The sequence below is a fragment of the Equus caballus genome, chromosome 15 (genome assembly GCF_041296265.1).
Source record: "Equus caballus isolate H_3958 breed thoroughbred chromosome 15, TB-T2T, whole genome shotgun sequence".
Classification (NCBI taxonomy): domain Eukaryota; kingdom Metazoa; phylum Chordata; class Mammalia; order Perissodactyla; family Equidae; genus Equus; species Equus caballus.
In genome coordinates this window covers 31,092,513-31,108,032 of record NC_091698.1, presented here as the reverse complement: position 1 = coordinate 31,108,032, position 15,520 = coordinate 31,092,513, and the positions used below count along the sequence as shown (strand labels likewise).

The following is a 15,520-nucleotide window of genomic DNA, read 5'->3' as shown; positions in this document are numbered from 1 at the left end:
AAATGAGGAAATCCGGCCATTTGTGACAACATGGATGGACCTTGAGGGTATTATGCTGAGTGAAATAAGTCAGAGGGAGAAAGTCAAATACCATATGATCTCACTCATAAGTACAAGATAAAAACGACAAAACAAACAAACAAACACATAGCATTGGAGATTGGACTGGTAGTTACCATTGGGGAAGGAGGCAGGGGGGAGGGCAAAAGGGGTGATTAGGGTCACATGTGAGGGAATGCACTATAATTAGTGTTCAGGTGGTGAACATGATGTAATGTATCCAGAATTTGAAAGATGATGTACATCCAAATAAAATAAAAATTAAAAAAAAAAAGAAAAAGTTTATTAAAAGCTCTAGACATATGAGGCTTTACCATGGGGTGATCTGGCTGAGTCTACTGGCTGAAGAACCCTCAATATCAGTCTTTTCAGGTCTTTCTCCCAAGACTGGTCATATTCTCTAAAGAAGGCTCCTCCGGTCTCTTTCCTGGGAGCTAGAAACCAGGCTACCAGTGCTGTGGGCGAGAAGAGAGCTGGGAGTCTCAACCTTCAGCGTGAAGATCTTTATTTATCCCTTTTTTTCGCTGGGACCCCCACCCTCAATCTTGCGTGGTATCCCCGAGAGGCTTGGAGATTACATCCCCAGTTTTCTGTTAGGATAAAGGGGGGGTGGGGCACAGTCACCAGGCTGCATGGAGTTCAGGGATGTGGGGTAGTTTTGGAGGTCTGACTGCTTTTTGAATAGATCCTCAAGAAAGAGTCCTTCTGATTTTGACCCCACTATACAGTCCTGAGCCTTTCTGAGGCCCTGGGGTTGAATCAGGTTGTTTCTCAGCCACATTGCCGACTTAGAAGTCAACTCTTTCAAGGTGGTTACATCTTCCTTCTACATTCTAGCTTCCAAAATCTTATTGCTGTTTCCTCTATTCTTTGTGGTTATTGCCTTCTTTTAATCCTTTTATTATCATTTCAGTAGAGTTTCAAGAGGGATTAGAAATAAATGTGTATTCAATCCATCATCTTTAACTAAAAGCCTGTAAAAATGTAAAATGCACTGAATGTTTTATATAATTCAGACTCTTTGCAACATATTCACTACATTTATTCCCATTTCCCTGAGCTTAAAGCATTTTAGATTTTGTAAAAATGTATAGATAGCTTTGCTTTTATGTTCTATTGTCTGTTTATATCTAGTATTTATATGATAGAGAGTCTCAGGCCAGGAAGACCAACCTCCAAATATAATGTTCCTATGAGAAATTACAGTTCATTTATGATGATCTGTTTCATGGCATGGTTTACATACTTTGAAAAAGGAAGGCTATCTCAGATAATTTTATCAGAAAGTTACTTTTCTGTAATGGCTTTTTTTTTAATATTATGTTTTTTATGTTATGTTACCAAATAAAACAAAGAAAGAAAAGGCTAGTGGGAAATTTCCCCAAGTGCTCAACTAAAGGTTATATTTGGGTGATGGGATTATGGGTGATTTCCTTTTTCGTGTTTGACTGTTTGTTTAATTTTTTTGTACTGAGGTATATGACATGATAAAAATAAAAATTCAGTTAAGACAACACTAAAAATGTATGCCACATTTTCTGTATGGCTAGGTTTACATCTTTGGGCCAGAATCTTTATGTGGGGACACATCTTCAACAGGATCATATAAATTGGTAATAAAATTAATTTGATTTAGAGAAATTTCACTATAGACGACTTTGCATAAACACATCTCTTCATTAAAGTCAAGCAAGCCAGCATTTAACTGACATTTTCTTTACTTCATTTTTCTCATAAATCTATAAATCTAGTCCTATGTAACTGAAACTTTTTAAGTGTTATTTATAGTTAGACAAGATAAAAAAAGAAACATTTTTATTATAAAAAGAAGTTCAGGGGCTGGCCCCGTGGCCAAGTGGTTAAGGTCGTGAGCTCTGCTTCGGCAGCCAAGGGTTTCGCTGATTCGAATCCTGGGTGCTGACATGGCACTGCTCATCAAACCACGCTGAGGCAGCATCCCACACGCCACAACTAGAAGGACCCACAACTAAAAAAAATACACAACTATGTACCGAGGGGCTTTGGGAGAAAAAGGAAAAATAAAATCTTTTTTAAAAAAAGTTCAATTGATGTTAAAGTTCCTTAGATCATTTTTTCATGAATATTTTTAATACTGTTCCTGTATGTTCTTCCTTCCTTCCAGCCAATACAAGAGTTGCGAGAAGTTGTTCTTAACATGTTGCAAGACCCAAACAGAATCACAGAAGGTACTATTTTTGTATTTAAATTCATTCCATCCAGCCACATAAGTAAAAGTCATTGAGGAACACGTAGGGGAAAAAAGAAAAGAAACATAAGTCCCCTGAAGTGCCTCTCACTTCTTGGTTTCCATACCCTGGCCCTTTCAGCCATCATCATCAGCTGATTTATTTCTATTATTACAAGTATATATACTGCCCAACAGCAAACAAAGGTGGTTTCCACCAGAGCAGGCTGGACTAGAGTGTCTTGCTTTCCTGGAATCCTAGGTAGGAGAAAACAAATGGCTCTTTATCAGAAGAGATTGAAGCAAAAGGGAGAAGTGCCTGAATTTAACTTACATGTTTAATCATAGCAAACTCACCAACACTTAATACATCCCAATTCATGGTAGACCTTTAAAAATAGCCATCTCAGGAATCTTTTCACTTAGTTAACCATTGCTGTCATTAGTCAGAACTTCTAGAGAACCCTTCAATGAAAAATATTGTGCCAATACAGTGAGTGACACATTATGATTGCTTATAACATTTGTTATATGAATGGAAAGAAAAAGCAAGCTACCTTGAGAAAATAAAATGGATTATTGTTATGATCGTAGAAGGTGACAAATCATTTTCCTTTAAGAGTAGATTGAACTTTGGGGAACAATCAAGTAATATGGAATTACAGCTAACTCACTCATTACTTTTGGGAATAGGTCATATAGTAGATATTCTCAATGGTACTCTTACTGGGAATCGTGCTACAATTCAGATGTTTATTTATAATATATGGCAGTGTTCTTCAAAGAGATAAAAAGAGGAGTCAGGAATCCATGCGTTTCCTACTTGTTGGCCCCTGTTGACCTCTCCTGAGGTCTCAGCCTCTAGCCACAATATCTGCCTGGTCTCAGTCTAATTTCCTTCCCTTCATTTTGGTTGTTCTGGTTGGCTTATCATTCAAATTCTATTAACACAAGACATTTTTTCACCCACTGTCCAAGGTGATAGCTGTGTGGCTTCCCTGGATATGGAGGGAATCAGGAGGTCAAGTGAGTTAACCCTAGTGAGTTGAGAGAATTCACCCAAGGTGTGGTGTAAGGGCAAAAGGCCAATGATTAGTCCCTAAGGGAGCTCTCGCCAGAGTGAATAAGAGATTGGAATGTGTTCAGAATGTTGAAAGGGTATCAAGGATCCATCCTCAGGTGGCAAGGAGGCCCAAAGGCTGTCTGGGGGGCTGTTTAGGAGGATGGCCTGATGTAGCAGGGCGTTGGTACAAGGCTCAGCAGGAAAAACGAGTTGTAAGTCCCACTTCACATCAGTTACTCTTTATTTAGTGTATGGACTCCATGAAATCATTGTATATGGTGGTTTTTCATTTCGTTGATTTTTAGCTTCCATATTAAATTGGTAAGTTTTACTTTCCTTCTTGATCTTGCATACACAGGAGTTACCTCTGACACTTTAGTTGCTAAAACTAATATAACATCAATAGATGAGCTGACTGAGAAGATGGAATCTGGAAACTCTTGTCTTTCTCCAAAAGAGAGAGAAAAGGTTATAGCAACACCTCAAATAACCAAGACAGAACAGAATCATCATCCTGGTGTCAAATTACAGATCGCCTCAATTCCTAGGTAAGCAAACTCCAAAGCAGGCTTTGTGTTCACAGGCCTCATTCAAGTCAAGTTCCCAGTTTCTCCTTCACAGATCCAGAATACCAGCAATTTGTTGATACCTTCTGCTTCATATGAGGACCAGGCAGTCTAATCCATCCTTGGTGTTAAGGGAAGGAGCTGAGGGTGAGGGGAGGGTTGAAGCCTTGACAGGAAGATCTGTGTCCTTTCTGTGCACACACACCATCCTCCTCACAAGACCCCCAGAGAGATCTGAGCTGCAGGGTGGAAGGTGCTGCTGGAGGCAGGAGGGGTGTTGGGATGAGTTTCCCTCTCTCCTGGAATCGGTCCTCACTCTTCACCTTCATTTCTCCTGCACTTGCAGATCCAACCTACCTTTCCTGCCAGCCCTGGGGCAGGGGGCAGGGGGCACGGGGAGAGGCAAAAAATGCCAAGCAGGGGCACCCTCTGTAGCTGTGGTAGAGAAGGGTCAGTGAACAGCCCTATAAGAACAAAGTACAGCTAGTCAGGTGGTACTAGTTAGAGGCTGCTCATGATATCAAAAGTATTTGGTTTCTTTTAATATCAAAAGTGTTTGGTTTTTTTAACAAGTATAAGTCTAAGGCAGAATCCAGAGTAATTTAAAGAACTATGTGAGGGTATCAGTGTCATTTTCTAAAACATTAACGTAACATCCATCTCTATTCGTGATCGTGAAAGGAGAATTCCAAACAAAAGCACCGGGACCACAGTTCCATATTTTATTCCCTGGAAAGTGCAGCTGGGCCTCTTCCATCCTAAACTCCTCTCTCAGACATGTCATTTCCCCACTACAGTCAACTCATGGATAGATGAAGGCAGGCAGTTGACCTGAAAACCAGCTTTTGCTGGCTCTAGAATTTATTATGAGTTGTTAGCAGCCTGGCCTGCTAGTATTACTTAGGCTAATGTAATCAATGGTTTTGTGAGGTAGACCAGATTCACTACATGGAAAGATCTCTGCAGCCTGTCCTCCAGGCTGCTGCTTATTGGAATGCATTGAAGTTTACAAGAAGATGCCCAGTTTGTTCCAGTTTCAATTTGTGCTTTTGTCCACCATCTTAAAAGATTTTTTTTTTAATAGCTTACTGTCTAAACTAGAAATAATCTTAGAGTTCATTAGGCTGGCCCCATTTGGTGTTAGGCCCAATTTCCTCAAAACCTGTCAACTCTTTGAAAGTTTATAGGATAGACAAAGACCAACTAACAAGTAGGCTGACTTCAAATAAAATAAATACCACACAAGCTTCATTCAATAAATCCCCATGCTTCCACTATCCAAGAACAGATAAACACCACCCAGTTCATTCTGACACTCAGGGAAAAGCCATCTTAGGACAAGAGCTGTTCTAGACATACCTCTTGTATCAACCTACATTGAAATGTCTATCATGTTTTATTATAGAGTAAGAAAAAAATAAAGAATAATAAGTAGAATTTCACAAGAAGCTATAAGGTTTTGAATATTATCTCTTGCTGTCCCTCAGAATATATGGAATGCCAGAAGTACAAGACATGAAGCTGATCACTCCTGTTCGGCGTTCAGCGAGGATCGAGCGAGCCGTGTCCCACTATCCAGAAATGCTGCAAGAGCACGATTTAGTAGTGGCTTCTCTTAATGAGCTGTTAGAAGTGGAAGAAACAGAGTGTTTTATATTCTGTAAAAATGAGGCTTTGCCTGTAACATTAGGGTTTCAGATGCTTGAATCATAATTTCTTGATGCTTTTTTTTCTTAAAAGAAAAAAAAGACTCCATGAGACAAGAAACGCCCTTGTCCAGGGGACCTGAAAGAAACTGTATAATGGAGAGGCATCATGGATGCAGATTATGGGCTCCCAGGACTGGAAAGTAATTCTCTGGGCTGACTCTCAAATTTTATGTCCCCACGGGAAAGCCTCACTTATTTCTTAAAGGCTGTAATCTACCACAGGTTTATAGCATACATAGATTTCAAACTATTGAATAGTAATTTACCCCACAAGTATGGTAAAAATTTGCTCTTTATTGATCTACTGTAATCCCAACATAGTTATTTTTTGTATCAGAAGGTTGGTGCTGCAATATGATAGACTTGCCTTCTCCGCTAAGGTGGATCCAAGAAGGCAAGTCTTCCCAGCATGGAAGATCTGAGTTCCTGGCTGTATGGGATATGACAGACACCTGGGCAAATGCACTCATTTCACAGATGGGTTTATACTAGCCATGCCTTTGCTCAGAGATGGCAAATGACTTTTAGGGGTGATTTTTGACTTCCCTCACAGTATCCCTGTAGATGAGGGGTAATTCACGTGATTTCTGTGCCAGGTCTCCTCTAATGAACCACAGTCCTGAATTGGGATGGTCATGTAGCTTTTTATATCTAAATCTAATGTTGCATTTGTTATTCAGAAATGCTTCAAATAAAAGGGAGCAGGGCAGAGGGGTGGGGAGGGGATGCTTGCTTTTTCACTTCAATTCTTTGCTCTGCTAAGGGACACCTGGCCGGAGAAGACAGTGCAAGCTTCAGAGACTGTTACGTTGCCTTTCCTTCCTCCTGGGCAACTGCTCAGGGAAAGGTAAAATCAGAATCATTATGTAAATATAATGTATAGAAAAACCTAGTCAACATATTTAAAGTTTAGCTTTCTTAAGTATTATCTAAGACAAGAAAACACATTAAATTTTGTTCATTCCTGCTTGTTTATCTTATTTATTCTAGAAGACTGATGATAGCTTGACCTAGAGAGTTAGAGGTTTGTCTGGGCAAACACCATAGACTATCCCAGGATGCCTCCCAGGGAACATTCATTATCCTGGAGAACCCACCTTGATCAAGGGTTTGACTATCAGCCTCAGCCGGGAACTGGATTTTTTCATTGTGAGGAAAGCAGATCCTTCTCTCCAGGTCAGATTTCTAATAATGAGGATCATGAAACTGAGCTATAAACCATAATGCTGATAGGCTAACTTTCAAGAAGAAATAGATTGTCACCACAACCAAAATGCAGGAATCCCCACAGCCAGCCCTTTCCTTCCTTTAGACGGACTGTCTTTACCTGTGAGGCCAAATAATACCTTGGGGGGTTGCTTAGAGATCACAAAACCTGAAAATGGGACTTAGAGAAATCAAATGTTCACAATCACCAGACTAAATGATCCTGAAGCCTGTCCCTCCTTGTAAGGAATGTCCTTGCCTCAGACCTCAGGTCTTGCATCTTTTGTCCATTGACCGAGTCCTCATGATTGGACCCTCACCGCCATCCTTTGTTTGTGCATTCGCCTTTCCTTTGGCTTTAGAATGATTCATCCTTGCCACCCAATGTGCCCCCTGCCCCAGGCCTGGGAATCAGCTGTCTCTTTATGATGATTTTACATCTCTCTTCTCAGGACCATTGTCTTAATATTACAGCTCAGTTCTCAAAAGAGCAACTTAATTTTTCTTGTCAGTTCCTTGCAGGGTGTCACACAGTATCACCCTGAGTACTAATAATAACAGTGTAGGTTGAACTATTGGCATCTAATAACGTATAGTTTTCAAAGTGACAAATAGGAGGTTTTGAACAACCTGATTAGACGAAATAGCATCTTCAGGATATAGAAGAATGTGGAAATGATTGTGGGTGGCACAGCAACTGCACAAAACTGCACTCTAATTCTGGAGCTCTTTGTAGATTCTCAATAGCCCTCCTGTTCAGTAAATAGCTGTTCCTAGAAACTAGGAGCAGGAGGGAGGAAGAGAGGGAAGGAAAGAAGAAAGGCCCTTAATCACTTGGAAGGAAGATTCATAGAGAATTGTAATGGAAATATGGGCCTTGACAGAAATCAAGGCTAATGTTTAAGGATGGCTTCTTAAAGGAGGTGAGTGTAAAACTAGTTTTAAAGGAAGATAAACAAGGATGCTTATATACTGGCATTCCTGTGCAAAATGACCATGGACTGGAAGACAGGGAGGAGAGGCATGGCAGTTCACATTTATTGCTGTTTACTAGGTACCAGGTACTCAAACTATAAAAGGCATCTGTTGTTGCCTGCCTGGCATGTAGTTCTCCTAATAAGAGTACCGAATTTCCTTAGGACCACCTCTTTCCCATTCACAGCCTACAAGGTGTAAGAGGAAAGATTCTACCCAGGAGTGAGCATGTGACCCTGGCCTAGTCAACCAGAGCCTGGCATCTCCTGGCCACTGGCATTGATTGAAGGATGGTGTCATGTCTCAGTCAAAACCATTGAGACTCATTTCCCAGACTTTTGCGGTAGAATTGCTGAGAAGATAAGATGGAAATCTGTAAGCCATCTTATAACCACATAGAAAAAATCTGCCAGAGAATGGTACCAACACAGAATAAGTGTGAGAGCTGGAGAGAGCAAGGTTATATCCAATGACATCGTTTGGTCCCCTGGCTACAGCCTGGAGCCAGTCAAGCCCTGGACTTTTCAATGATGAGAAAATAAATTCCCTTTTTTTAAGCCAGTTTCATTTAGATTTCTGTCAGTTGCTAGGGAAAAAATCCTGACTAGTACACACACGTACAATAATATGTTTATGGAATTATGCGTACTCTGACCATGTTCCATGTATATTGTCTCACTACCTCTCCACAATGGCATAGGTCCTAACATAGGTGCAGAAACAGAATAGTTAAAACAGTAAGTGGCAGGGCTGAAATTTCAAACTCAGGTCTGTCTGGCTCCAAGACCAGAGGTTTAGCTCCTATTTCTATTTAAAGTAGGGAAATGAGGACTAGAATGGTGATGAGGAAAGAGCAAATCTGAGAAAGAAAGAAATTCTTAAACTGTTCCAAGTTTACCAAAAAGGAATCACTGTGATAGCCAAAGTATTGTCATTTACTCTATGAATGAGGTGACTTGATCACATTTTTACCACAAGGTCAACTATCCCAGGGATGATGCTTCTATTCTCTCCATTTCTGACTGCTCAGGACTGGATGCCAGAATTAGGATATTAATTCAGCTGCTGTAACTAGTCCCAAATGGAAGTGCATCTCTCTCACATCAGCAGTCCAAGTGAAACAGTCCAGTACTCAGACGGTGCCAGGCCCAGGCCACAGCTCTCCCATGGCTCTGCCATCCCTAAGTTGCAGCCTCATCCATATGGCCAGGGATGGCTCCCAGTCAATTTCATATTCCAGCCAGTGGGAAAGGGGAAGAGAGGAAGTGGAAGGTACACCCTGTGCTTTTAGGGTCACAACTTGGAAGTTGGATGCATCATTTCTGCTTAGGATGGAGGGGCCAGAACTTGGTCACTTGCCCCAACTCATCTCCAAAGAAGGCTGGGGAAAGTCTTTTGGGTAACCACGTGCCCAACTAAAAATGCTTCCAGAAATAGGGTATGACTTATCAGTGTCTACCACGATCTTCGTAATGGAGTACATCTCTAACTAAGGTGTAGATAAGCAAGTATAGAAGTGACATCAGGTTTTTTACAAATGTATCAAATGAACAGCCAAGCACCCTACCCTGCCCCAGATGAGTTCCTAAGGGTTTAGGAAGAGTTCTAATCCAAAGCTTTATAGCTTTTCCCCACTTCCTCTTGTCTTATACTCTCTTTTGATACCTTTTGCCCCATCCTTTCCCCTGCAATTCTACAAGGAGACCCAGAGTAATAATAACCAAGTGACATGGTTCACTCAGTAAAACATACAGGACATTGTGGATGCCAGAGATGCAATGATGAGCCAAATGACCTGACCCCATGGAACCAAGAGTCTAGTGGGGACACGTTAGAGGATCACAAATGTAAAAGTGTGATAATCCTGAGAAAGAGGGGTCCATGGAAGAGGGACTAAGAGAAGGAACGGACCCAGTCAGGGAGGGGGGGAGGCCCCCCAAGATCTGAGGGAAGAGCAGGTTCACAAGGAGAAGGGACGGGCATGCTTCAGGCAGAAGGAAAAGTGGCAAAGGCCCTTTGGCCACCTCTACCCTTCCTTTTGTAGGCTCTTTCTCCACTCCGCCCCCGTCTCTCCCTCACTGTCTCTTCCTCAGACCCCATTAGGATCTTCGGCCAGGCTGTTTATCCCCCAGGCGCTTTCTGCATCATCTCTTCCCTAGGAACGAATTCTAAGGGTTGATTTTTGCCGTATTAGCAAGTGTACCATATTTCAGCATCTTTCTAGAAAAGCATGGGCCCTAGGGTCTGAGCAATTTTCCTGACAACTTACGATCCTCTGGGCTTTGAATAAGAATCCAGTGTTTAAAAAGTCCAGGGGTACCTGGTCATTGACTGGAGAACCTGCCCCTGCAGATTCTGGGACCCAAAAGTCAATCTAGGAAGAATGAGAGGCCTTAGCCATGCCAGACCTGGAAGCTTCTGAAATGCACAGCAGATGTAAGAAAATGACTGTGAAGTCTGAGCACACGGCGTGTTGTCCTTATTTATCTGCAGGTATTCCAAATGTTTCCCTTGTTTATCCACAGGAAATGAAACTAGTGAACTATGTCAGAACTATTCCTGGGGCCGGCTCCGTGGCAGAGTGGTTAAGTTTGTGTGCTCCGCTGCGGCAGCCCAGGGTTCGGATCCTGGGCGCGAACATGGCACCGCTGGTCAGGCCACGTTGAGGCAGCGTCCCACATCCCACAACTAGACTGACATGCAACTAAGATATACAACGTGTACGGGGGGGGGGGGGGGCGGGTGGTTGGGGAGATAAAGCAGAAAAAAAAAAAAAAGATTGGCAACAGTTGTTAGCCCAGGTGCCAATCTTTGGGGGGGGGAAAAAAACTATTCCTCCAAGAGTTTTTTTTTTCATTTCAAACATGTAGATACAGTCATTCTAAGCCTCCATATAATGCCAGATGATACCACTAACAGACAAAAAGTGAACTATAGGAGTGAATTCAAGTCGGTGACATCAGAACAATGAAGGGCCAGGGCTTAAGACCACAGAGCAGCTCCTACCAAAACAAAGAATCGAGTTTCTGAATCATGAGTATGACTTTTTATATGTTTTAATGCATGTATACATCAAGTTCAAAGACGTTTGGGCTATCTCGTTTACTGTCTTTCTTAGTGACCTGGAATGAAAGAAGTTAATGAGGTCATCTATAGCCAATTAGGTATTACTAGTAACAGAATCAAGAGTGCACAGAAATACTATTTTTGAAAAATGTACAGAAATAAAATTGGACATAAAACATAATGCAGCTCAGGGCAACTGGATAAAATAATTCCACTTGTTACACACATTTCCGAATGGCTCAAAGGCCATGGGGGATGCCTTCTAGGATGAGAGCAGTACTCTTTCATCCTCCCTAAAAGAAGTGTTCTCAGGCTCCAAATCTGTTAATTCAGATTTCAATATGGTGGCTTTTTCTCTCTTCCATACTTTTCCTGTTATCTGAAAAATGTCTCAAGTAGAGTATGACCCGTGATGCCAGCCCGTGTCTGGGGCTCAGTCAGGGACTCAGTCAGCCTTGTTGCATCCCTCCTGGTCCTCGTCTCTCTCTCTGCCCTCAGCCTAATAAGAAACAAAACTGATTATGGAGCCCTTCTTCCCAAGCTCACTCAGTGACTCCCGACCAGGGGTAGAAAATGTGTCAAAATGCCCTAGTCTGGACTGGGATGGAGATGAGGGCTAAAGAGGTCAAACCACACACATCCCGGGAGAGCCCTCATTTACTGATGAGAATGTGTGCAGCCCTCTGGTGGGCTGGGATGGAAAAACAGTTGCAAACCTCCGATGAAAGATTATTAATGTACTTGAATTTTGAGCTCCTTGGCAGGGGTACATTGGCTTATGATTTGCTTTCTATATTGTCGAGCATGCAGGAGGTGCTCAGTAAACATGGATGAAAGAATGCACTGAGCCTGGAACAACCCAGCTAAAGGGAACCTAAGAGATGGACATTTTAAAAATTGAGCCCCAGAAATACCAGGGTAGAAACAGGAACCCTCATGCAGGTTCGGAGATGCCAAACCAGGCTAGAAGCTCAGTCTGCCACTCATGAAAGCTGGAGTCTCATTCCAAACAGGTCAGGCAGCACAAGGTGACAGAGGGCTCGAAGCAGGAGCCCCTACCCATGGTCTTTATAAAGGCTGTCTGGAGAGGAAGCCTGGCTTGGGAGAGCGTGTGCTTTGCAACCTCTCCCTGAATGGGAATGGGTTTGTCAGATGAATCAGCCAAAAGTGGTCTGGAGAAGTGCAAGAAACGTGACAGCTAACCCCTGCTCAGCAGAACCTGTGAGTCTGGGCTGAGAGGCAGTGGTTCTCGGCCCTATCAGACCCAATGCACTGTTTTAAAAACAAATATTTTAATTTCCCCTTTTCTATCCTGAACTGAAATTCATAGATAATTATTGTCTCTATAATTTAAAAATTTTTAAATACCCAGGAATGATTACACTATGGTGGCCACAAGTCACTGAGCTCCTCGCCCACAGCCAGGTGGCTCCTCCCAGCTCTGCTGTAGAGAAAATCGACCTGACACCACCCAGCAACTCACCTTCCGGCTGTAGGAGAGGAGGTGGGAGGCACAATCCAGATTGGCCCGTTCTTGCTCCACAACTGACTCATGAGGCATCTGTAGGGACAAATGCAGACGGAGATGGAGTAAGTCCATCTGTGGTAAGGCCTCCCAGGAATCCTCGGTTATGCACAGACATCTCCACACGCTCCACACTCTGCCCACAGCTGCCAGCTTTCTGCCCAATGATGCTGGAGACGAGGGAGCCCAGGAGGGTCAGCCAGAGAAGGAAGGTTCTGACAAATGGACTTGACTTCCCCCAAATGCCAGGCCATCATGGTTGGGGAAAGTCAGCTTTCTTTAAATGTTTCACCTTGACGGTTTGGGATGCTTTTTCATCTGTCTGCTCTCTGCTTTAGCAATGATGTCTAACAGCACAGATAACTGTGCCTCGGACCCCCAGCTTTGCCAACAGGAATTCTCCATCTCTGCTCATCTAAAAGCCCAGAGATGAAATGAGGCTGCACAGTGACAGCTCGGTTCCCCCCAGCGGGTGGCAGTGTGGTGCAGGGGACAGAGCACGTGCCCTGGAGTTCAACAGCAAAAGGTTCAAATCCTGGCTCTGCCGTCTAGCAGCAGTGTGACCGCAGTTACTTAGATCCTCTGCACTTCCATCTCGCCAATGGTAAAACGAGGATAAAGAAACCTACTTGGCTGGGTTATATTGAAGAAACCTACTTGTCTGGGTTATATTGAGCATTAAGCAGAATGGTTTAAAAAAAAAAAATGTGCCCAGCCCAGTGCAGGAAACATAGGAGACACTCAGAAAATGGTTTTTCCCCTCTCAAACATCTGGAACGCAGCTGAGAGTGGCAAGGAAAGCAGGGGACAGGGAGCCCCAGAGAACTAGTTTCAAGTTCAGATCCTTGACTTCAGACGCTCCATCTTATAAGATGGAAATAATGATGCTTCGTTGGGAGAATGACGAGCATGCTCAGGGAAGCTCTGCACTGCTCAGTGGCATCATTGCTGCCTCCACTTCCCTGCTCTTAACCCAAGAGCAGCTCCAGGTTTTCCAGAGGAAAATCCGCGGGAGCGTTCACTGTATCTCTGCTGCTTGGTCTACTTCCTCTGAAGTCACAGTGTGTTTACTGAGGGTAGAGGGACTGTAGCCTTCCTCCTTGCAAGTGGTACCATTTCTACTAAGGAAATAATGAGATAATGTGGTCTCACTTTAAAGTAGGAGTTAAGGTTGGGCATGAGGGAAACATCCCCGGCATCTTATCTGTATAACCGTGACTCCTCCCGTGCATTTTTTACGGTGCAGACAGTTATCTGCAAGGCCTTGACCCACTTGCGTCTGGAGGCGGGAGATTGGGTCTAGTGAACTCAAAAGCTCTTGGCAGGGCTGGTGTTCTGGGGCGGAGGGTCAGGGGTGCCAGGGAGGTTCTGCAGGGACCCACCAGCTCTGGGGCTGCCAGGAACAGCGAGCTGAGCGGGAAGTGCAGGAAGTTGAGGCAGGTGGCCGTGTAGAGGTCGGCGTAGCGCGTCAGCTGGCTGGAGAAGAGCGTCTGGCGGAAACCACAGCGGAACAGGCTGCCCATCGTGCTGTAGCACAGGTCCAGCTCCCGGGTGACTCTCTGGCAGAGGGGAAGCACACTGACTCGAGATCCTATCCCACCTGCACCTGCATCACCCACGGCGATCCCACCCACCCTGGTCTGTCACCTGGGGACCTCGAGGCCTTTGCCCACTGTAGGAAGGAGCTTCATTCTTTAGACCAGGGGCCACACACGTGTTGTTCAGCCAGCACAGGGCTCTGGGAGGTGGGGCAGCTCTCCACTTTGCCACGGGCCCCACTCCCTGCTTTCCTCATAGTCACCTGCCTGGCCCCGGAGAGTGACTAGCCCGCACTAAACCCTCAGCATAACGTACCCTCTGGTGCCCCCACAGAGGGCTTTGCAGAGGCCCACACACCCAGCCCCACTCTGGCCCCCCCGGAGGCCCCCACCTCATCCCAGGCCCTGCTCTTAGAGGCTGGAGAACTGCTCCAGACATTTACTCCCAGAGTGACCAATAGTGTGCTGTTTCCCCTCTCTGAGCCTCATTTCCTCATCTGTAAAATAAAGGTGACAATCCTTGCCCTGCCCACCTCTCAGGGCTGTGGAAGGATCAAAGGGCATGCAAGGGCTTTATACTCCCCAAAAGGCTTGGCAAAATCCTTCATTATTGGTCCCAGCTGGCCCTGGAAATGCCAAGCAGCCTGAATCCCCTGGACACGGCCTGTGGGGCTCTCCCAGCTTTGGTGGCTAGTCAGTAAAGCCACAAGGGGATGTCTTCCTTTCATTTTTTTCCCAGGACCCATCAGCTCACAAGCCCTAAATCTCATCTTCTGGGGTCCCTTGTCTGGCTGACCCCAGACACGGATCAAAGCTGGAGAGTCGGTCACATGAAGACCCAACCCGGCAGGCAGGCATTTCTCAAGGAGTGGTAATGGTGGAGATGGAAGGACAGGGGCCAAGCCCCACAAATCACCCCACAGGCAGAACTCAGCCCCTCAAGAGCAAGCACACTGCTGTTATTTGGAACACAGACCAGCAGAGGGCGCTGACTGACAAGGACAAGAGGAGCTCTACTGAGGCCAGGGAGAATTAGGTAACTAGGCTCCAGGGACTTGAGACAGAGCAGGTCCCAGCAGGCAGCCCAAATCCAGGTAGGCAGCCCAGAGGCACACACCCGATCCCCGACTCCCGCTGAGTCCCTCCCCTCCTCACTTGGCACCCCGCTCTTACCCAAATCTCCCTCTTGGTGGAGTTGATAACTTGCAGCCCACGACTGCTCCCATCCATGTGCCTGGTGCAAAAATGGCCATGTGACGCAGGGGGAGAGGCGCCGGGCTTCCAGGCTCCAGACACAACCTCTCTAGACCACGTAGGGGTCAGGGAGCACTCCACGGGCCCCCAGTGTGGGCGCTGGGTTGGGTGTGTGCATGTGTGCAAGAGGGTAGGCACCCAGAGTCCATGCTGCGTGGGTTAGGAGGAAGAGCCCAGAGGTCACAGTGTGAGTGGTCCCAAGGAGGTCTGAGGGGTCCCAAAGTTCAAGTTACTAGGCAAGCCCAGCCCGAAGCAGATCTGGATCTCCTGACTGCCCTGGCCAGGTCCTCACTGCCAGGCCTGGACGCGGGCAGCCACCCTCTATCCCTCTCTCCTCCCCAGCGGGGCCGCA

At 44.9% G+C, this 15,520-nt stretch overlaps 2 protein-coding genes across 4 annotated transcripts in view; one reads left to right on the top strand and one right to left on the bottom strand.

Annotated features, from left to right (window-relative positions):
• The window catches only part of CKAP2L (cytoskeleton associated protein 2 like), a 35,446-nt gene extending 28,875 nt beyond the window's left edge, over positions 1 to 6,571 (top strand). The window contains exons 7-9 of the mRNA XM_001495749.7: positions 2,204 to 2,267; positions 3,688 to 3,877; positions 5,383 to 6,571. Coding sequence (XP_001495799.5) covers positions 2,204 to 2,267; positions 3,688 to 3,877; positions 5,383 to 5,608 — 480 coding nt within the window. The 3' untranslated portion in view covers positions 5,609 to 6,571. The remainder of the gene's footprint in view (positions 1 to 2,203; positions 2,268 to 3,687; positions 3,878 to 5,382) is intronic.
• Positions 3,553 to 15,520, bottom strand: part of NT5DC4 (5'-nucleotidase domain containing 4) — a 36,836-nt gene continuing 24,868 nt past the window's right edge. For 2 of the 3 annotated variants that reach the window (XM_070236175.1, XM_070236174.1), the window contains 4 exons: positions 15,088 to 15,148; positions 13,759 to 13,935; positions 12,335 to 12,412; positions 11,162 to 11,350 (listed from right to left, as the gene is read on the bottom strand). In XM_070236175.1, coding sequence (XP_070092276.1) covers positions 11,297 to 11,350; positions 12,335 to 12,412; positions 13,759 to 13,935; positions 15,088 to 15,148 — 370 coding nt within the window. In that variant the 3' untranslated portion in view covers positions 11,162 to 11,296. Of the gene's footprint in view, positions 5,519 to 11,161; positions 11,351 to 12,334; positions 12,413 to 13,758; positions 13,936 to 15,087; positions 15,149 to 15,520 lie in introns of those variants that run through there. The other variant, XM_070236173.1, reaches the window with a different exon arrangement.